This window comes from Glycine soja, chromosome 1, assembly GCF_004193775.1.
Source record: "Glycine soja cultivar W05 chromosome 1, ASM419377v2, whole genome shotgun sequence".
Classification (NCBI taxonomy): Eukaryota; Viridiplantae; Streptophyta; class Magnoliopsida; order Fabales; family Fabaceae; genus Glycine; species Glycine soja.
The window spans coordinates 51,166,281-51,187,173 of NC_041002.1; the positions used below are offsets into that span (position 1 = coordinate 51,166,281).

Genomic DNA, 20,893 nt, shown 5'->3' on the forward strand with positions numbered 1-20,893 from the left:
TATAATCTCTCCTTGCTCGACCACCTTACTCCCCAACTCAACAACTCCATGGTATACTTCTTCGCTGCCAATGGTGTTTCAAACCAATTCATAAACACCACTTTAAATGCTTCCAACCACCTTAAGAAAACACTCTCTCAAGCCTTGACACATTACTACCCTCTTGCGGGAAGATTCGTGGACAAGGCTTTCATAGAGTGCAACGACGAAGGGGCCCTCTACTTGGAAGACAAAGTGAGGTGCAAGCTCAACGATGCTGTGGATACTGGATAGTCCTGTCCCCTACGAGATTACAAAGCTTTTACCCTTTGGAATGGATGAGATCGTTGACACACCCCTTGGTGTTCAACTCAACGTTTTTGAATGCGGTGGAATAGCCATTGGTGCATGCATGTCCCACAAGATAGCTGATGCTATGTCCTATTTTATGTTCATCCAAACTTGGGCTGCTATTGCACGTGGAGAAGCACGTGATTACAATGAAATCAATACACATTTCGTTTCTTCAACCTTAGTTCCCCCGAGGGATATACCCTGGTATGATCCCAACAAAACCATCACAAAACCTAACACAGTGTCCGAAGATATTTGTGTTTGATGCTTCTGTTATAGATGGCCTTAAAGCAAAATATGCAGAAAAGATGGCTCTGCAGAAACCCCCTTCACGAGTTGAGGCTCTAACAACTTTCATATGGACCCGCTTTATATCATCCACTCAGGTTGCAGTTGCAGCATCTGATCAGAGATCTAGGTTCTACGTGGTGGCTCACACGGTGAACCTGCGTTCGAGAATGGACCTTCCACTACCAGCACTTGCTTTTGGGAATTACTATCGGGCTGTTAAAGCGTTTCCATCACTTGATCATAAAGGGGAATGCCTATAGCTATGAGCTGGTGGAGAAACTGAGAGAAGAAATAAGGAAAATTGACCGTGATTATATTCTCAAACTTCAAGAGGGCTCTGAGTACTTGGACTCTCTTAGAGAAGATTTGCGTAGATTCGAGAATATCAAGGGGGAAGTTGTGCCATTTACCTTCACTGCTTTGTGCAGGTTTCCAGTGTATGATGCTGATTTTGGTTGGGGAAAGCCAATTTGGGCATGTCCCCCAGCATGGTAAGTAAAAAATGTGGTCGTTTTTATAGATATCAAGTTAGGTGGTGGCATTGAAGCACATATAAGCATGATGGAGAACTCAAATAACATAATAATTCCATTAAAATTTCCATTAATAAGTTATTTGAGTTCTCGAAATTAATCACATGAAAAATATATCATAGTAAAAAAGCACTAAACATAATATAGGGGGGGGGGGGTCTCATTCACTTGCTACCCTAAAAAGTTTTTTAAAAAAACAATAATGCAAGAAAATTGTAGTAAAAGAAAGTAATTAAAAAAGGAAACATATGTATATTTTAACATGCCAAAAAGTAGCATTAATGTATTTCAAGTAAAGTGAAGAACTGATTTAAAAAATCATTATTTAACACCATCTTATTTTTAAAGAAAGTCAACTTATTACCATGTTTTAAATTTTTTTTTCATCAAGTTAAAATATATACAGAAAACAATATTTTGTCTAATGCAATACAAATGTGAAATAAAAGATTATGTATATAGTAAAAATAGGTTAGGATCAAATTATATTGGTATAATTTTAACAATTATTATATCATTTTAAAATTTTTAACTTGATAATATTTTCTTAAAATTTACCGTTAGATAAAAAGTTTCTTTTATTATATAAATCACATATATAAAATTTCATATTGATCCAAAATGTTTAATATATCTTTCATATAAATTAAAATCAATATAATATAAATATTTTAAAATATATTAAAATATAGATCATTTGATTTTTTTTGTTATTGTTCAATTTTGACAAAATATAACATAAATAATTTTAATAATATATATATAATTTAACGGTTAGATCAATAAAAATCTCATCCTATCATATTATAAAAATAATATAATAATTATGAAAATTATATTAGTATAATTTGATACTTCCTCACTTAATAAACTCATTTATCAAATAATTATGTAAAAAATTATTTTATCGAATAGAATTAATTAGCCAATTAGAACTATATTCATGTAATAAATGGGTTTTTATCACAGGCTTAAACTTCTGTTCAACTTGCATGAGGTCAAGCTTTAGAATTAAATTCATATTATGCATATTCTATATTGGGAACCTGTACTATGAACCACCACCGCACGCCGCCATACAAAAATAAATAAAAAGTAAAACAATTAATGAATAATAATTCATATTGTATTTTTTATTCGGTAAATGTATTTTTTTATATCTATACCTACTTCTTAGTCTCCATTTTTACTTTCCGTTTATGCCCATATACTTATCTTTATAAATAAATTTATGTTCTTAGTTAAAAGATAAAATGAGAAAAACAATATAAACACAAAAAGTTTCAAATTTTCTATTCATTAACCAACCCTCCCACGTACTCCTATATAGGCAAAACTGAACAATTCATGGGACACTATGACAAATGTATAATGTAGTCAAAGTTTTTAAGGATCTTGATGCATTTTTCTAATACTTTTGTCTTTATAGCATCTACATATTACTAATTACACTTATCTCCTACTACATTAGTGTGTGTTAATTATATTTATCATTCAAAATATTTTATAATTCTTAGATCTTTCGTAAATAAAAGTTATACTTATCTCTCTTACATCTTTTTTATCTTTTTTTTATAATAAATTTGAAATAAATTTAATTTATTTTGCAGACTTGCAGTGGAAAATCCAATATGACTTTGGGGTTGAGACTTATTGGATGACAATCACGAGACTAAGGATGCTGTGCTATTTTTCTTTGTTAATTGATAGTATGGGTAGTGCTTAATTGGGCAAGATTTGGAAGTATATGATGGTGTTACTTGAGTGGGAATTGTGGAATGATTTGAGAATGCTTCACGTTTTCTTCTTCCATATTATTTTTTGTTTTTGTTTACTTTATTGTTTTTTTCTTAAATAATTTTATAGGTAAAGAAGAAAAAATCTAATAATTTTTCCCTTATCTCATTCATATTACAAGTTTTTAATTGTTTTTTATCATGTTTGTGTCTTTAGGAAACGAAAATTATGAGAATATATAATTTTCTAATATTCAAAGATGGTAAAAATATGTATAGTGTTGTATTGACAAAGTCTTTGAGTTGGAGATAAAATAAATAATAAATGGGATAGGCAAAGTAAGAAAATTTCTTACATTTTATAGACTTTTTATTTGTCTTCATGTATTATTTTTATTTACATTTTCAAATAAATTTTTAAATTAATCTTGCCTTTTATTAATTTCCTTTTGTTTTGTATTGCTCTTATTTTTCTCTCTCATTTTTGTGTGTAATTGAGATATTTGAAGTTTGCATGCTATGCGTCTATTGGAAAGAAAAGAAGAAAAAAGGAACATAATTTCCTTTTGTCTTTGATTATGTCATATTTATAGTATTTAGTGGTATAAATTTATATTAAAATTGATATTTGGATTTGTATTTGGATAAATTTTTTTTTGCTGAATTTTATATTTGGATCATGAATATCAAATTATGAAGAAATGACTTAATCAATAGTTAATAATGTTAAAAAATAGTTTTATTAAACTTTTGTAAGGTGTTTAAGATGACTTTTCTTCTTAAGAAAAGTTTATGTAAATCAATAAAACATAAATGTTTCGTTACCAAAAAAATTGAATTTTAATATGGATAAGCTATCGTGTTCTTATAATGACTTCACCATAATACTATTCTTAATTTTTTCTTCTAAAAAAGTAAATAAAAAATATCAAATTAATTATTTTTCACTGTCCTAGAATTCTTATCTATCAAATGCCAGCAGAAAAACAAACATCATCATATATTTTTATAATTTGTTTATTTTGGATATAAATGTTTAAAAAATGATAACAAACTAAAAAAAATTTGTCAAAAGAAACATGATTTGAATGACTTTTTTTTTCAATTTCAATTAGAAAAATGTTCAAATAATTTTTACTTTCTACACATATTTTTATATATTTAACCATTTCTCTTATTTTTCTCTTCACCACACATCCTTTGATATATATATATATATATATATATATATATATATATATATATATATAATCTTTAGAATTGAAGTATATATACCCTATGTGCAAAGATAATTATAGATCAAAATAAGAAAAATAAATTCAACACATGACATAATAATGTTACCATTTTAATATTTCATAAATACATTTATCAAATAAAATGATCTTCAAATATGTATCACAAATAATTTGGTCAACTATGTATAGATAGACATGCATTTACAAACATAATATATCAATTTATTATGTTATCATAACAAACAAAGATACAGTAAAATTATATATACACATGACAAAACATATTAAACTAAAATTAATATATACATCAATTTACATTTAAGAAGAGATATTATTTTAATACATAAATTTTAACACAATAAAATATGATAGCCCAACAGAAATGTAGAATTTTCGTTATAAATTATTTTCTACTTGAGATATATTTTGAGATATAATTTTTCCAAAGAAGAAAAAAAAGTTCAATCACTGTAAAAAAGAAGAAGTAAGTATATGTTAGTATGTGGAATTTTGTAATGTATATTCATTTTTAAAAAATGTACTTTAACCAAATAAATTGGAATTTCTTTGAAAAATATATTTAAGATATACTGTAGCCTATTAAAATGAGAAATAATTAAAAAAAATTAAAATATTATTATTTTTCAATTGTAAAGAAATTTCCGTTCACATTTGTCAAATCAATTGAGATTGAAAAAAACAATCTATATAAACATAGGAGGGGGGCTATTATTTTGAAACAAATTCAATGGCAATCCTTGCGACCCATGGGCCAAACCAAGCATTTATTAGGATACCATCTTCACATAAATAATGCCGGAACTTCTTGACTAATGACAGGTATCACAACAGTGACGTAATTATCGCGGCTAACATGAGAGTGAGTAAAACCTTAATCACGATTACGAATAATCCATTTTTTTAGTTATTTATAACTTTCGTGTGCAATTCACCTCACAATATTCTAATGCAAACAGGGATGGATAATGGATGTCAATTCTCTAGTTCTACTTCTAGTAGCTGCCATAGTGTTGTGAAAATCTGTTTTTTAATGTCAGAAAATTACCACTTCAAGAATTAAACCAAAGAACGTAGATAAATGGGAAAGCCAGTGCCAAAGCGGAACAAGTAAGCCTGCCTTCTTTTTCACCCAACATCCCCCTTTCTGCCTCAAGAATAAAAACAAGCCTAACTTTCCCTTTTTAAACCCTAGCAGAAAGTACTTCTCAAAACTAATAATTATAACACTAAAATATTTTTTTATCCTCATAAATATAAAAATATTAGTATTTTTTTCATTATTTTTAGATCTGATATAAGGTTAAAATATCTAAGTCACTTATCATTAGGTTTAAATTTATCTTAATCCAAATTTAGACAAAAAAAATAAATTTTAATTTTATGAAAAGGAAACATATTAAAAAATTTGACTGGAAAAAGATCCAAATATTTCTATGCATTTGATGAAGAAAATCATATTTTAGCGAAATTAAAATCAAGGAATATGTATGAGGTTAAAATATTTAGGGCGTGTTTATAGCGTTGAAGAAAAAATGCAAGTGGCTCCCACATTGGCTGGCCTCACACTAAGCACGTGGTGCTCGAGAAACACAGAAACAGAATCGCGTACTCAAAAGGAGTCGCGTTTTGACGATTCATCAGAACTTTGAATTCTCATCTCAAGTGGGGAGATGAAAAATTGAAAACATGGAGAAAAAGCAAAAAACAAAAAATATGCCAGTAAAAAGATTGAGAGAGAGAGAGAGAGAGAGAAAAATTAGTAAGAGTTGGGCACATTCAACCAATCCAAAACGAGCATGTCGTCTACCTTCTTCTTACTGAGAGGTCAGAGTTCCACGCACTCTCTCTCTAGCAATCGGGATCTCTCCGCTTTTTGACACGAATTTACCAACAAAACAAACAGTGCCTTATTTCATCTCCCTGCGCTCTGCACTCCATGTTAGACTTATTAGGGTTTTCTTTCTCCCACCTCATGTTCCGCAATCATTGATTCTCTTCTCTTCTCTTCCTTCGATTCGATTTGTTCTCGCTATGGAGCAACCGCTTCAACCGCAGCCGGAGACCGCCGCGGTCGGCGCTAGGGATTTGGAGCAGTCGCGGCTGGTCGGAGTTCCCGTGGCGGAGAGAGCGGGAAACAGTTGCGCAGCGAATTTGCAGGTGACCGTCGTGGACGGTGGTGCCGTTTTTAAACGGAAGCGCGGTCGGCCGGCCAAGGGAGCGCCGAAAGTGGCGCCTCCTGTGAGGCAACAGCAGGACGAGGAGGACGTTTGTTTTATTTGCTTCGACGGTGGCAGCCTCGTTCTCTGTGATCGCCGGTGAGTCATCATTGCGATTGATTTCGTGTTTGTATGATAAAATTGATTGATCAACTTCTTTCTACCTCCACTTGCCTTTTTTAGCTTGCAATTAATTAAGGTCACTTGTGCTTATGCTTTGCGTTATTCAATTCTAATCCCTCGTGTCAATTTTAGTATTGTTTATTAATAATTAATTGAAATTGATTAAATTCTATCTCTTTTTGTTTCCGTTTTTAGGGGATGTCCAAAAGCGTATCATCTCGCGTGTATTAAGCGAGACGAAGAGTTTTTTCGATCAAAGGCCAAGTGGAATTGCGGTATGTTGTGCTTTATTAATTGTTTTGGTTTATTGGCATGCAATTGGATTACTAACCCTGCGTGTTTTCTGGAATATGGTTTGATTTCTTATGCACGTGTCATTCTTTTTGCGTTTTTTGCTTGAAAGGTTTGGAATTGGATAACTGTTATAGATTACACAGAATCAGCTCAATATTCTCCAATGCTATTAATCTATTATCTCGTTAGTTGAGTGTCGTATTTATTACATTTGGCAATTAGGGCACACTTACTTACTCCTTGTTTTTGAGAAGTTAATAGCCTCTATATGTTTTGGATTTTAATATTTAGTTTGCATTAAAATTAGGAAGTTTTCCGTTATTAACCATTTTGTTTATTGCGCTACTCAGGTTGGCATATATGTAGCGTTTGTCAGAAGTCGTCACATTATATGTGCTATACTTGCCCGTACTCTTTGTGTAAGGGATGCACAAAAGATGCTGATTTTGTTTGTGTCAGAGAGAATAAAGGTTTGTGCGGAATATGCATGAGGACTATAATGATGATTGAGAACATAGCCCAGGGAAATAAGGAAAAGGTATTTTAAACTTTCTTATCTATACTGGATAGCTGGTACACTAGTACTGTTATCTATGCTAGATTACTTGTGTTGAGTTAATGATGCATGATTGCTTGATGGCCTAATTTTTTATCTCTGTTTTCCTTGTGACTCTGACAGTGTGAAGTGGATTTTGATGACAAAAGCAGCTGGGAGTATCTTTTCAAGGTGTATTGGATGTATTTGAAAGGGAAGCTATCTTTAACATTTGATGAGCTCCTTCAAGCTAAAAATCCATGGAAAGGTGCTGCTCCTATGAGTTATAAGATTCAAAGTCCCCATGAACTTTATCATCTTAGAGATGACAAAGGTTCTGGCTCAGAGAACTCCTGTATAGACATAGAATCAAATAATTTGAAGAACAAGAAGCCCAAGAGACAGCCAAAGCTTCTTGATAAGGGTGATTGCTTGGATAGGATAACTTCTGGTGGTGACAGTGGTGTGTCTTTGCCTGAATGCACAAAATGGGCATCAAAGGAGCTTCTAGAGTTTGTTGCACATATGAAAAATGGTGATACATCTCTCCTGTCTCAATTTGATGTCCAGACTCTCTTGCTGGAGTATGCAAATAAAAATAATCTCCGTGATCCTCAACAGAAGTCACAAATTGTTTGTGACTCTAGACTTTTAAATTTGTTTGGAAAAACACGTGTTGGCCACATTGAAATGCTAAAGCTCCTTGAGCCCCACTTTCTTTTAAAAGACAATGGCCCTGCAGAAAATACTTTTGGAGCGGGAATTATTAATGCTGTTGCTAGTGAAGGGGAGGCCATTGACAATTACAATAAACAGTTGATGTTGGTTGATGACAAGAGATGTAAGACACATAATCCAGATGCATATGCTGCTATAGATGTTCACAACATTAACTTGATCTACATGCGGCGAAGTCTGATGGAGAATCTAACTGAAGATACTGAAAAGATTCATGAGAAGGTTGTTGGTTCATTTGTGCGGATAAGAATATCTAGCAATGATCAAAAACAAGATATGTATAGACTTGTCCAAGTTGTAGGTAAATGAACTTTTACACCATCCAATACACATTAAATTACACTTATTATAAATTGCACATGACTTGAAATTGGTTTTGGTAACTATTTGTGCAGGTACAAGCAAGGTTGCCGAACCTTACAAAATTGGCACAAGAACAACAGATATTAAGCTTGAAATTTTAAACTTAAACAGGAAGGAGGTCATATCCATTGCTGAAATTTCTAATCAGGAGTTCTCTGAGGTGAATAGATATTTTAATCATATTACCTTTAGTAAAATCTCTAGAATGTGTAGAAGTTTAAGTTTCTTATGTGAGTTTGCTGATGGTTAATATATTTATTTAATATCCAGGATGAATGCAAGCGGTTGCGTCAGAGTATAAAATATGGGCTCTCAAAGAGATTGACTGTGGTTAGTGTGCATATTATGTCAATTTCATAAAGTGTGTTGTATTTCGTGTGTTTAAGATGACTTTTTTTGTTGGCTGTAGGGAGAGATTCTAAACAAAGCAGTGACACTTCAAGCAATTAGAGTTAATGATGTAAGTTCCTTCTTTTTAACTTCAAGCAATTAGAGCATTAACAATGAAAATATGTTCTATTGTCAATGCTCATGTCTATTGTAAGAATTCAAAGCATAATGAAAAATCTATACAGAAAATTATTAGGGTGCCATATTATGTCACTTGACTACAGCCATTAATCTAAATATTTTTGAATGGAATGATTATTATCTGCCACTTAACAATTGCCTGATGGATTCAATACGTGAATTTAGTGGAACTTTCGGGTTGAAATAGCAATGCTCTTACTTTAGAGGCATAAAATTTCCCCCTCTTTTATTATCAGAGTAATATATATATATATATTGTCATTGCTGATCAAAAAAATATATATATTGTCATCCTTTAATATTGTACCTTTAAAAACATGACTAGCCATATTGTTGGCCTTGATTTTAAACATTATGCTCTTTATTTGATATAGTTGCTGGAAGCTGAGATATTACGGCTTAATCATCTTCGTGATAGAGCAAGTGAAAAGGGGCATAGAAAAGAATATCCTTTACCATTTACTACTTTATTCTTCGGTGTTCATTCCTCCTGATACACTAAACTGCGGGTACTGAATAATGCTTAGTTTGATTCTGCAACTATTCATCATCCATAGGTGAAATTTATGCTTATGAATACACAGTAGTTTAGTGTACTAAGCCATTAGGGTTCTTAGTTGAAATGCTGAATGGATGCTAAAATCCTGGGAGTTCTATGGAGGCATACATGTTAAAAATTAGTTTTATTTATAAATATTCTGTCTTACTTTGTCTTGTGCATGTATATATTATTGCTGGAATTACATTTTTTTTACTGTGTTGTTAAATTTGTGTGTGCTTAATTTATAAATGCAGTCATGTGATATGCTGCACTGTTTTGCTTTTAACAATAATTGGACATGCTAAAAATATTTGTAAACTAGATTGAAATTTTAACAAAGATGGGTTAAGCAATAAATGGGTAGGTGCACATTAGTTGGTGATTGGCTTCTCTGCATGTGTGTGTGTATGTGCGTGCACGCGTGCATACGCATCTACCAAAGGCATGATCAAGGTTCCTTGACCAAACTGCACGCTTAAAGAATATGTGGAGAAGTTGCAGCTACTAAACTCTCCGGAGGAACGTCAACGCAGGCAGCATGAAATTCCAGATGTACACTCCGACCCCAATTTGGATTCAATGTTTGAGTCTGATGAAGATGATGGAGAGTCAGATGAAAGGAAGCAAGGTAGCATTCGTTTGCTCCACAGACCTTGTTTCATGTTTCTTTTGGCAGTTGTCCAAACAATGTTTGTCTCATGGTAACTATAATTATGTATATGCAGATAGCAATATATTTTCAAAATATCTTGGGTTTGATAGAAAAGAGAGGGGTTCTATTTTTCCAAGAATTTCAAATGGCGCCTCCAACGACATGGGAGGTAAAACACAAGACTTGCCTGCTACCCGAGAACCGGTTGGGAATACATGCACAGTGAAGAATAATATCAACTGTGATGATACAGCTATTGATGATAGCACTAATGCAGTTGTGAAATCAGAAGTGTCCAGTGTTGCACCGGACATTTCATCACCGCTTCTCTTTACTGGGATGCAGCAGTCACTGAATGATTTTTTGAATGATAGATCATGGCATTATCAGGATCCAACTGGGAAGATTCAAGGACCTTTTTCTATGTTGCAGCTATACAAGTGGAATGCAAGTGGATGTTTCCCTCCAGATCTCCGAATATGGAGGGTAGGTGAGAAACAAGATAACTCTATACTGTTAACCGATGCACTAAGTGGGAAGTGTTCCAAAAATGTGTCATTGCCATTCAACAGCCAATTGCTCTCTTTAGGGGTCAGTGTTACATTGGATAATAAAGATAATAGTCAGGATGCTGGGAAGAATGGAAAGAATGAAATTTCTGCAGATGGCCAAATTATAGAACAGAGCAAGGAACAAAAGCCACAGGTGGATAATACCTCTACCCAGTCTGATGGCAAAGACGAACCTGTTAGGAGCAATGGAGGGCATGGCCAACTGCATGTATACCCTTCACTACTGCCAACTGCCATTCCTGAGAAATTGAATGAGGATCCTTCTGATAAATTAAGGAAAGGCCATGGGATTGTGGGAAATTCCGAAAATAGAAATAATGGCTCGATCAGGACATCTGATGGGCAGAGTAATAGTGGGCATAGTTATCAGAAGCAATCAGATAGTGAAGAGAATTCAGGGAAATCTTCTGGACAGACCTGGAGACACCCTAATGTAAATAGTTCTTCCGATTGCTTGGTTACCATGTCAGCTCATGTTTCTGGTACAAAAACATCACCGCATAAGCTGGGATTTGATTTGCATAATCCTCCTTCCCCTCCGGCAGCATGTAATACATCTTCTGGACAGACCTGGAGTCACCCTAACGTAAATAGTTCTTCCAATTGCTTGGTTAACACATCAGCCCATGTTTCTGATACAAAATCATCACCGCATAAGCTGGGATTTGATTTGCATAATCCTCCTTCCCCTCCAGCTTGTAATACATCTTCTGGACAGACCTGGAGACACCCTGATATAAATAGTTCTTCCAATTGCTTAGTTACCACACCAGCTCATGTTTCAGCTACAAAAACATCACCACATAAGCTGGGATTTGATTTGCATAATCCTCCTTCCCCTCCAGCATGTAATACATCTACATGGCAGGCAATCATTGGTGAGCCCAATGATTTTGATGAATCCGTTTCAGATCTGTTGGCAGAAGTGGAAGCAATGGAGTCACTTGGTGGCTTGGAATCTCCCACTTCAATCATGAAATGTGGCGAGGATTTAACTGAAGGTTCTAAAAATGATTGTCTCAGTTTTGTTGCAGAGCTTAGCCCAATGCTTGATGCGGGTAAAGGTGATGCACTGAGCTCTACTGGTGATTTAAACTTACCATCTCAGCCGACAGCAGCAGAGGAACCATTACGGCAAGCAGATGTACATCACCATCATCATCAAAGAATTTCTGCGGAGCATCCTTCAAGAAGTTCTAAAGTTGAGGTGGGTACAAAGAACGGTGTTTCAGGTAATCAATGGGATTCAGGCTCAGAAAATTCACCCATTGTTCCATCCCCTGGAACCTTGGGCCTGGCTATAGACACCACTTGGAGACTTGGGTTAGAGAATACACACTTGGGATGGAGTGGAATAGATCAAGGAAATGCAAATGTGGGTTGGGGAGTAGGACAGACGGCGGTGCAGGAAAACAGGAGTTCTAGTTCATACACTTCTGCAGTAACTCCAGGCTTTGGGGATAGCCAAACAAAATATGGCAGTGATCGATTTTCTGTGTCCAGAGATCGGGGTTTTCAAGGTCATAGTAGGGAATCAGGTTTGAGTAGAAGCAGAATTCCATATAACAGGCAACCGTCATATGGTGTTGGAAATGGAGCATCATATAAGCCTCTGCCCAAAGGGCAGCGAGTTTGTAAATTTTATGAAAGTGGGTATTGTAAGAAGGGAGCATCCTGTGATTACTGGCACCCATGATTTTAGATTCCATTAGCACTGGTCACACTTGTTTTTTGTAATCCTTAACATATCTGAAGTTGGCTCTTTCCAATTGTTGTAATTTAACCGACACTATTAGTCAAGTGGCATAATTTTTTTTATATGAAACTACTCTTCTTTTATCTATCTGTTTTTTTTATTGCTAATTACCAATTTGTTTGCCTATGTTTTTTTATTTTTTATTATGCCCTCTAAATAAATTAAACTAAAAACATACTAAATAAGTTAAAAACCAGCTGATATAAGGTTTATGGAACCCAAACCTTAACACGCCTACATAAAACTTTCGTTAATGTAAAAATGTAAATATTAATACTATAGAATTTAAAACACCAAAAAATTCATAAATAATTGTGTACTTTATAAAGAACATCTAACAAAATGTTGTATGCCAGACTGCCAGTAACAGGACCAAATAAAATCTTGTGTCAAAGTAATTTGTAACCGAGACTTTAATGAGAAAAGTTCAAATGCATAATTGGAGAAAGAATGTTTAGAGAAATATAACTTTCATCATCATGCATTTATGTTTTAGTTACAGTAATCTTATAATTGGAGTATATAACAGCGCTCTTGATATTTATCAAACAATGCATAGATAGTATTATTTTTCACACTTGAACTCTAAGAATAAATGCTGCCGGTGTAGGAGCGTCCATCTAGCGTCCCACACACCAACCTCCCTAACCAGCGAATTATAATGTTCTCCGTGTCCCATTTTGTTTCACGTTTAGACAATTTTTTTTCATTTCATTTTGATTGTGAGTTTGTAATATTAACGAATTATTAAATCATTTTTATTATATTTTTAATCATTTATTGTAAAGTGAGAAAATAAAAAATGTAAATGAGATAGAATCTATTTAATATAAAAAGATAAGAAATATATTAGGAAATTATATCAAATTTTATGAAATCTAAAATATTAATTATATTTCTTCATTTTTTTAACTAAAAACTTAAGCATCAGACAAAATGGGTATATAAAAATATAGCAAGTAACTGGTGTGACATGAGTGGTGCCATCCAATTGGAAACATAAATGGAAATGACAATTCCACTTCCTAATGAATAGAGACAAAATTTACCATTTAGAGTATATATGAAAACTTAGTACAAAATATCCATTCCAAGATGATATAATAAATATTTATCCCAATTCCACTGCTGTGATATTGACATGTAGTCAATTGTTTTGTTTTAAACTGTTTTGCAATATGTAAGAGCTATCCTAATAATTTTATCTTTAATTAATATCAGTTTACGTGACACATGTTTGAATAGCTTTGGTGCGTTTGTATGAGTATGTATATAAAAACCTTTTGTATCATGTAAAGGAAGCCGTATTTATCTAAACATCTTTGTCCAAATAATTAATCAATTCGGCCTTATAAACTCCTTGCATAATGATGAAAAATAATCATATTACATAATTGAGTTTCTATTTTTCGAGTTGAAAACAATCCTTTTATTACCTTGTAAAAAAATTCTTATTGCTGATGCAAAATTTGGATTCTAAGTATTTAAAAATAACTGCTAGATATTTATAAAGGCATCATTAAAAAAAAAAATAGGTACACGTGAATCACATCCTCTTGTCCACCAAAAACTTCAACAGAGAAGAGGCTCTGAACAAACTACGAGTCAAACCAAACATTTATGATGGACGACATCATGTCTTTTAGGTAAATTATGGGCAACATCTTGAATAATGCTTGAACTTCTGACAGCAGACATCATGAACTGACGTGGTAATTTATCGAAAAAATTACTGTACTCTATAATAACGACTTTATTAACTTGCGGGGGCAAAACATTACTTGCAAGGAAAAGTTAAAATTATCTTTGACAGTTAAACTTATACTCTATTTTATTGTTTTACATAAATTGGGGGAAAGAATTAACCCTTACCTGTTATCGAAAATCCACACAAACAAAAATTAAAATAACGCAAACAGAAGCAAAAAGTTTGTATGGAAGCAAACCAGAAAGTCAACTTTTTTGACCATGCAATCCTGTTATGCCACAAGGATACCCAAAAACAACATGTCGTTTTGTAAAAGGAGGAAAATAAATTAAAAATGAAAACGGGGAGAACGTACATGTTAATGTTATGGAAAACACAACACTACAGTTAATGAAAAATTGATTAATATAATTATGGCGTTTAAATATTATTTTGATTTTTTTTAAAAGTACTCTTTTAAAGTGAAAATATTATACCAAATAAATCTATTTAATAAATGAGCGATAAATATTTATTATTTTGATTAAGAATGAATCTATTAATATAAATAAGGGAGAAATTTTAATTAATTTGAAAAATTAGTAATAACTATTAATCTAAATTTTGTAAAATTAAGTCATTAATTACTCTTATTATTGTATGTAATGTTGGATATGTTAGAAAAACAGGAAGAATAATAGTTAATGTAAAGATTTTTTCCCCTTAAAATTGTACTTATCATTTCATTATTTTTTATTTTTTATTATTTTATTTATATTCTTTAGTTGAATTTTAAACATTATTAGTCTTATTTAAAAAATACTTTATCTAGTATTAAACATTTTAGATGGTGAATTTATAAAAAATGTTATGTTTTCTATTGACATTGAGAATATTTTTACAAGAAAATAGGTTAATGGATTTTTTCTAGCAAATAGGCCCATGGATGGATTCACAATGTTAATTAGTTTTCATTATTGTTTAATCATAAAGTATTATAAATTTATTATTTTTTATTAAGATAATTACAGTCATATTAATAATGATTTATAATTATTTGATGGTGTAAAATTTTTATAAATGATGAGATATAGAATCAATAAAGGTTAGTTTAGTTTGTAAGAAACAAACATATATTCTAAAAGAATATAGGTTCTATTTATTTGAGGATTTTGTTGATGATTGATAAATAATATGTAAGTATCTTTTGTAAATATTATTTAAGTCTTAAAATCTATTCTAATGAATTTTTGGAACCCAACTCACATTAACATTTATTATTATAAAAAAGATAATATATAATCATTAAACTATTTTTAAATTCTAACTCTAATTAAGATAATTTTTATTGATTTTCACTATATCTTTCTTGTCTCTTGACATTTTATTTGACTTTTTAATAAATCAATAATATTGTTATATACAATAATAAATAGAAAACTTAATGATAGTGAATTTCAATATTTGAAAATTAAATTTTTTCAAAGTCAAAAGGTAAAAAAGAAATTATATAAATAAAAAATAATACATTAATTGAAATATTTATATAATAAAAATTTATTTCCTTTGGTTAAGTATATATTATTGTTTATAAAACAACATTAAAAATTTACTTACCAATTATTCTTTTGTTGTCTTAATAAAAATAAATATTTTATCAACGAGTGATTGGTTCAATTGGTCCAAGTAATATTGAATTCGAGCCTCTTAGACAAGGTCTTAAGTGGAGTATTATGAATGAAAAAAGATTTGATAAAAATGAGAGAATCTCAATTAAAATAATCAATTAAATTTTTTGACGAAAATATCCACAAAGTCATGATACTTCATACCAATAAGATGATTAATAAAAACAAATGTTTTAAAAATCAAATTCACAAAATGCTTACTTGAAATAAAATAAATTAACAAATGGATTATGACAATTTAGTGAATACATTTATATTTTAAAATTAAAATATAGTTTTAAAATAAAATGATAATAATTTCCACAATTTTTTTTAATAAAAAAACAACTTACCTTAAAATTGATTTTAATTTGGAAAACCATAAAACGAATTCTATTTATAATTCATCATCTGAATCTTGTTATGATAAATATAATATGATGTTGGTATATGTGGGAAAAGAAGAATAGGATTTGGATCATGTTTTAAGCGTTGAACATAAAGCGAAGTAGGTCCAAGCCACAATGAGTGGCGTTTCCTCGGTAACAACTAACCACGTGCTGTTCAAGGAACGCAGAATCGGACAGACGTAAGAGTCGCTTTTGTCCATTCATTCACAATCTTAATGGATTAATTAATTAACCAAATAAAATAGCCCTGAAAGGCAAAAAATTATTTATTTATTCCTAAAATAAAAAAGGAAAGAAGGAAGAAACAAACAAGCAAACAAGTCTCCTTACATCTGCACCCAGTCCATATTCCAATTCCGTGTGCCCATTCACTTCATCAGACCGACCACGCCTAAATCCCAATTCCCTCCCGTTAGGGTTTCTCTCTCTCCAATTCATGTTCTCTTTTTCTTAATTCATTCTCTTCTATTCGATTCTATTGTTCTATGGAACCGCAGCTTCAGCCCAAGCTGGAGCCCGCGCCAGAGCTTGTGAGCGCTGGCGCTGAGGATTCCGAGAAGTCGCATGTCAGTGATGTCACGGAGGTTCGCCACGTTGCCATGGCTGAGGCAAACGCCGGTTGTTGCGCTTCCGTTTTGAAACGGAAGCGTGGCCGTCCGGCCAAGGGAAGCCGCGTTCCGAAAGGGATGACTCCGCCGTCGAGGCAGAAAAAGGAAGAAGAGGATGTTTGCTTCATATGCTTCGACGGTGGAAGCCTTGTTCTCTGTGATCGCCGGTGAGTCGTCGTCATCACCGTTCTTCGCTACCTGTTTGTGATTGATTCATCGATTATTTTGCGATAATTGATATTCTCCTTCAGTCTGGGTTTTATACTGCAATTGAGGGTTTGTTTATTCAGTTGTAATCATTGGAGGGTTTATCTTGTCTATCTAACACTCCTTTTCTCTCTCTTCTTTTTTTAGTGGATGCCCTAAAGCGTATCATCCCTGGTGTATTAAGCGAGACGAAGCCTTTTTTCGCTCGAAGGCCAAATGGAATTGCGGTATGTTGCTTTTTAAACTGTGTTCTTTCTTTACGTGTATCTGTGTATGTGTGTTATTTTGCTGGAATAACCTATTAACATGCATTTGGATCGGATTTCGCTTGCTCTAAGTGTTTTGTGAAACTGGATGAATAATATGTATGGTTGATTATACTTGCATATGTTGTGTTTTCTGTACCTAGTGAATAGTGATTAATGTAAACTGAGGAGTTCTAATTAAAATTTGAAGTTACAGAATCTTATGCTTGTTTTCCTAGTATGAGATAAGAGATATTTGAATTAATTCAAAATTTTGAAACTGAAAGTTTCATTATCGCCTAAATGCAATCTGATCATGCTGTGAATGAAATTGGAATTTGAAATTTTGAAAATTAAAGCATAATTGAATATAGGGTTGATTAACTGATGACACAATTGTGTCGAGGGAATGCTAATTTGGACGGGGAAATTCATGAACAAGTGACATTGGTTCCTCTTGCATGGATTTCTTTATATAGATTTCCTATGCATGTGTCTCTTCCGTTCTTTATAGAGAAACAACTCAATGTCCTTCAATGATATTCACTTATTATCTCTTTTAAAAGATTTTTGCAATTATTACATTTCCCAATCAGTGCACGTTCACTCCTCATTTTTGAGAAATCAATCCCCTTTATTTGTATTGGTTTTAATATTTTAGTATGTATTAAATGGCTTATCGTTCGTTTAATAAACATTTCCTTTTTTGCACTACTTAGGTTGGCATATATGTAGCGCTTGTGGGAAGGGATCGCATTATATGTGCTATACTTGTACCTATTCTTTGTGCAAGAGATGCACAAAAAATGCCGATTTTGTCTCTATCAGAGAAAATAAAGGTTTATGTGGAATATGCAAGAGGACTATAATGCTGATAGAGAATTGTGCCCAGGGTGATAAGGCGGAGGTATGTTCAACTTTCTTATATATGCATGTACAGTTATACACTGATACTACCCCCCTCCCCCCCTCTTCTGTTACCATGTGTAACAAAAAGAGGAATGGGTGAGCACTTTACTTAATGATACATGATGGCCTTATTGTTTCTCTTTCCTTGTGCTACTTTTATAGTGTGAGGTGGATTTTGATGACAAGAGCAGCTGGGAGTATCTTTTCAAGGTGTACTGGATGTATTTGAAAGAGAAGCTATCTTTGACATTTGATGAGATCCTTCAAGCTAAAAATCCGTGCAAAGGTACTGCTTCCATAAGTTTTGAGGTTCAAACTTGCTCATGACCTGTGAGCCAACTGTGAATATATGTATAATAAAGAACTAAATTTACCCTAATGAAACAGTAATTAATGATAGCACAATGCAGGAGTTGCAAGATTAGAAGCATCTGGTGTTGCGGTGGATGTTTCATCATTACTCCTTTCTCCAAAGATGGAGCTGCCAATCAACAATTTTGCGAATGATAAACCGTGGCATTATCAGGATCCAACTGGGAAGGTTCAAGGACCTTTCTCTTTATTGCAGCTGTATAAGTGGAATGCTTGTGGATATTTTCCTTCAGATCTCAGAATATGGAGGGTAGACGAGACACAAAATAACTCTATATTCTTAACTGATGTGCTGAATGGGAAGTGTTCAAAAAATGTGTCATTGCCAAACAACAGCCAACAGCTGTCTTTGGGAACCAATAGTACATTGGAAAATAAAGAAAATAGTCAGGATGGTGGTGAGAATGAGAACAATGCGACAAGGAATGGAAATTCTGCAAACCATCAAATTGTTGAGCAGTGTGAGGAGCAAAAAGTGGCTGATACTTATACACAATCTAATGGTAAAGATGAATCTGTAAGGAGCAATGGTTGGAACTCTCAGTCTCCAGGTTTGACTATACAAGCAGATGGGAATAACAATGAGGGGCAAAGTGGAAATTCTGAAAGGATGGAGGAGTCACCCAAATGTGAAATTTCTTGTCATGACATCCCCCATGTATACACTTCACTGCCTTCAACTGCATTTTCTGAGAAACTGAACGAGAATCCTTCTGATAAGTTAACAGAAGTTCATAAGATTGAAGTAATGTCTGAAGATAATGGAAATTCTGTCTTGAACAGAGTTTCTGAGGGTCAAAGTAATAGTGGGCAAAGTTGTCAGAAACAATCAGACAGTGAGGAGAATTCAGGGCTATCTTCTGGTCAGAACTGGAGATGCCCTGATGTAACTAATCCAGTATGTAACATATCTACATGGCTATCAATCTTTGGTGAACCAAATGATTTGGATGAGTCAGTTTCAGATCTGTTGGCTGAAGTGGAGGCAATGGAGTCACTTGGGGGCCTGGAATCTCCCACTTCAATCATGAAATGTGGTGAGGAGTTGACTGACGGTTCTATAACTGATTGTCTTAGTTTTGCAGATGCGCTTAGCCCAATGCTTGATGCAGGTAAGGGTGATGCACTAAGCTCCTCAGGTGATTTATACTTACCATCTCAAACCACAACACCAGATGAACCGTTTAAGCAAGCAGATGTATATCATCCTCAAAAAATATCCGGGGAGCATTCAACAAAGAGTTCAGAAGTTGAGGTGTGTATCAGGCTAAGAAAACCCTTCACTAGTCTCATAATTTTTTTCTTTTTATATTTAGTTTAAAAGGATTACTTTTTGTTGACCGGAAAGTAGACTCTAACCTTCTAATTTTGTGCAGTCTACTTTCTCTAGGATAAGCTGGAATCCAATTATTCAATATTCCTGGGATCCACCTAATTGTAAGTTGCTTCTCCACTTTCTTAGCTATTTTAGCAAGTTGTTATCATATTTCGTATAATTTGGATATTTTGCTAGCTTTCATAAGTCACCGAATTTGAATATTTTGCTAAAATGGTTCTTGTGCATTTGCAGGTTGACATGACAGATTATGTTGAAGGCCATTTTTCTTATCTTTAGGCGACACATATCTTAGACAAACTTAATTTGGATAGATATTATCCTGTTTATAACAGCATTCTTTGCAAACAGTAACCTCTCGCCTTCATTGTTTGCTTGTTGATGAAGAAAAGAAAGAGCGTTAGGGTTCTTCGTAGTCTTGTCTATTCTATGTAATCTCATTGAATTTTAAATGTGAAGAACTTTCTTAGGTTTTATTGTTTGACAGATCCGTATTCGTCTTTCCTTCAAAATTTCGAAGAAATTAATAATTTACAGGATGTATATCTGTTCTTCGAGATCTTTAGATTGAATTGTGCAATATAGTACCAACATCCCACCGGTAGTTGCACGAGTAGGGTCAGGAAACTCGGAATCAAGTTGCTTGTGATAGATTAAGCTGGCTCCAACGTTGTAAGTATTAGTAGGCCAATTCCGAATTATGAAGGAGGGAATTGACATTCATTGTGATTACTATAATTTGTTTAAACGGTGTCATTTCTTTTATATTTTGAAATTTTGTTAACTTTGTTGTTGAAATTTTATTCGAATGAATTTGCATGGTTTCTCAAAAAAATTAAAATGTATTTTTAAACTTTGGCTGCTTTAAGAAACAATTTTCAGTGACTCGGTCGATTAGCTCGTGTTACAAGGAATTTGCATGATCATGGGGGCAGTATTTTATTGATAGATGAATTTCCAAAGTCCATTGTTGTAAAAA

The 20,893-nt window shown here is 33.0% G+C and overlaps 3 protein-coding genes across 4 annotated transcripts; all 3 read left to right on the forward strand.

Moving 5' to 3' along the window:
• The first annotated feature begins 313 nt into the window (after nucleotides 1-313).
• On the forward strand, nucleotides 314-2,166 carry LOC114394219 (vinorine synthase-like). The gene is made up of 4 exons (XM_028355917.1): nucleotides 314-470; nucleotides 613-773; nucleotides 871-1,115; nucleotides 2,127-2,166. The coding sequence occupies exons 1-4, from the start codon at nucleotides 314-316 to the stop codon at nucleotides 2,164-2,166; spliced, it is 603 nt and encodes a 200-aa protein (XP_028211718.1).
• A 3,647-nt stretch (nucleotides 2,167-5,813) lies between these two features.
• On the forward strand, nucleotides 5,814-12,558 carry LOC114420063 (zinc finger CCCH domain-containing protein 44-like). Its single transcript, XM_028385918.1, has 10 exons — nucleotides 5,814-6,467; nucleotides 6,687-6,766; nucleotides 7,136-7,323; nucleotides 7,465-8,359; nucleotides 8,454-8,581; nucleotides 8,692-8,751; nucleotides 8,831-8,881; nucleotides 9,327-9,397; nucleotides 9,967-10,121; nucleotides 10,219-12,558. Exons 1-10 carry the CDS (start codon nucleotides 6,184-6,186, stop codon nucleotides 12,411-12,413), a joined length of 4,107 nt encoding a protein of 1,368 aa, XP_028241719.1. The 5' UTR covers nucleotides 5,814-6,183; the 3' UTR covers nucleotides 12,414-12,558.
• A 3,992-nt stretch (nucleotides 12,559-16,550) lies between these two features.
• LOC114420073 (zinc finger CCCH domain-containing protein 44-like) lies at nucleotides 16,551-20,689 on the forward strand. 2 transcript variants are annotated; one of them, XM_028385935.1, is made up of 8 exons: nucleotides 16,551-17,012; nucleotides 17,200-17,279; nucleotides 18,017-18,204; nucleotides 18,369-18,492; nucleotides 18,617-19,615; nucleotides 19,691-19,833; nucleotides 19,955-20,015; nucleotides 20,149-20,689. In XM_028385935.1, exons 1-8 carry the CDS (start codon nucleotides 16,723-16,725, stop codon nucleotides 20,151-20,153), a joined length of 1,890 nt encoding a protein of 629 aa, XP_028241736.1. In that variant the 5' UTR covers nucleotides 16,551-16,722; the 3' UTR covers nucleotides 20,154-20,689. The 2 variants fall into 2 exon arrangements, with proteins under 2 accessions (XP_028241736.1, XP_028241730.1); XM_028385929.1 differs by having other exon boundaries at nucleotides 16,552-17,012; nucleotides 18,617-19,833.
• The last annotated feature ends 204 nt before the right edge of the window (nucleotides 20,690-20,893 follow it).

Coding starts and splice junctions, on each gene's coding strand:
- LOC114394219 (XM_028355917.1), top strand. CDS start 314: ATGGATGAGATCGTTGACACACCCCTTGGTGTTCAACTCAACGTTTTT. Junction 471..612: donor TATTGCACGTGGAGAAGCAC/GTGATTACAATG, acceptor CTTCTGTTATAG/ATGGCCTTAAAGCAAAATAT. Junction 774..870: donor TCTACGTGGTGGCTCACACG/GTGAACCTGCGT, acceptor TTGATCATAAAG/GGGAATGCCTATAGCTATGA.
- LOC114420063 (XM_028385918.1), top strand. CDS start 6,184: ATGGAGCAACCGCTTCAACCGCAGCCGGAGACCGCCGCGGTCGGCGCT. Junction 6,767..7,135: donor AAAGGCCAAGTGGAATTGCG/GTATGTTGTGCT, acceptor TGCGCTACTCAG/GTTGGCATATATGTAGCGTT. Junction 9,398..9,966: donor GAAAAGGGGCATAGAAAAGA/ATATCCTTTACC, acceptor ACCAAACTGCAC/GCTTAAAGAATATGTGGAGA.
- LOC114420073 (XM_028385929.1), top strand. CDS start 16,723: ATGGAACCGCAGCTTCAGCCCAAGCTGGAGCCCGCGCCAGAGCTTGTG. Junction 18,205..18,368: donor CCCAGGGTGATAAGGCGGAG/GTATGTTCAACT, acceptor CTACTTTTATAG/TGTGAGGTGGATTTTGATGA. Junction 18,493..18,616: donor AGCTAAAAATCCGTGCAAAG/GTACTGCTTCCA, acceptor AGCACAATGCAG/GAGTTGCAAGATTAGAAGCA.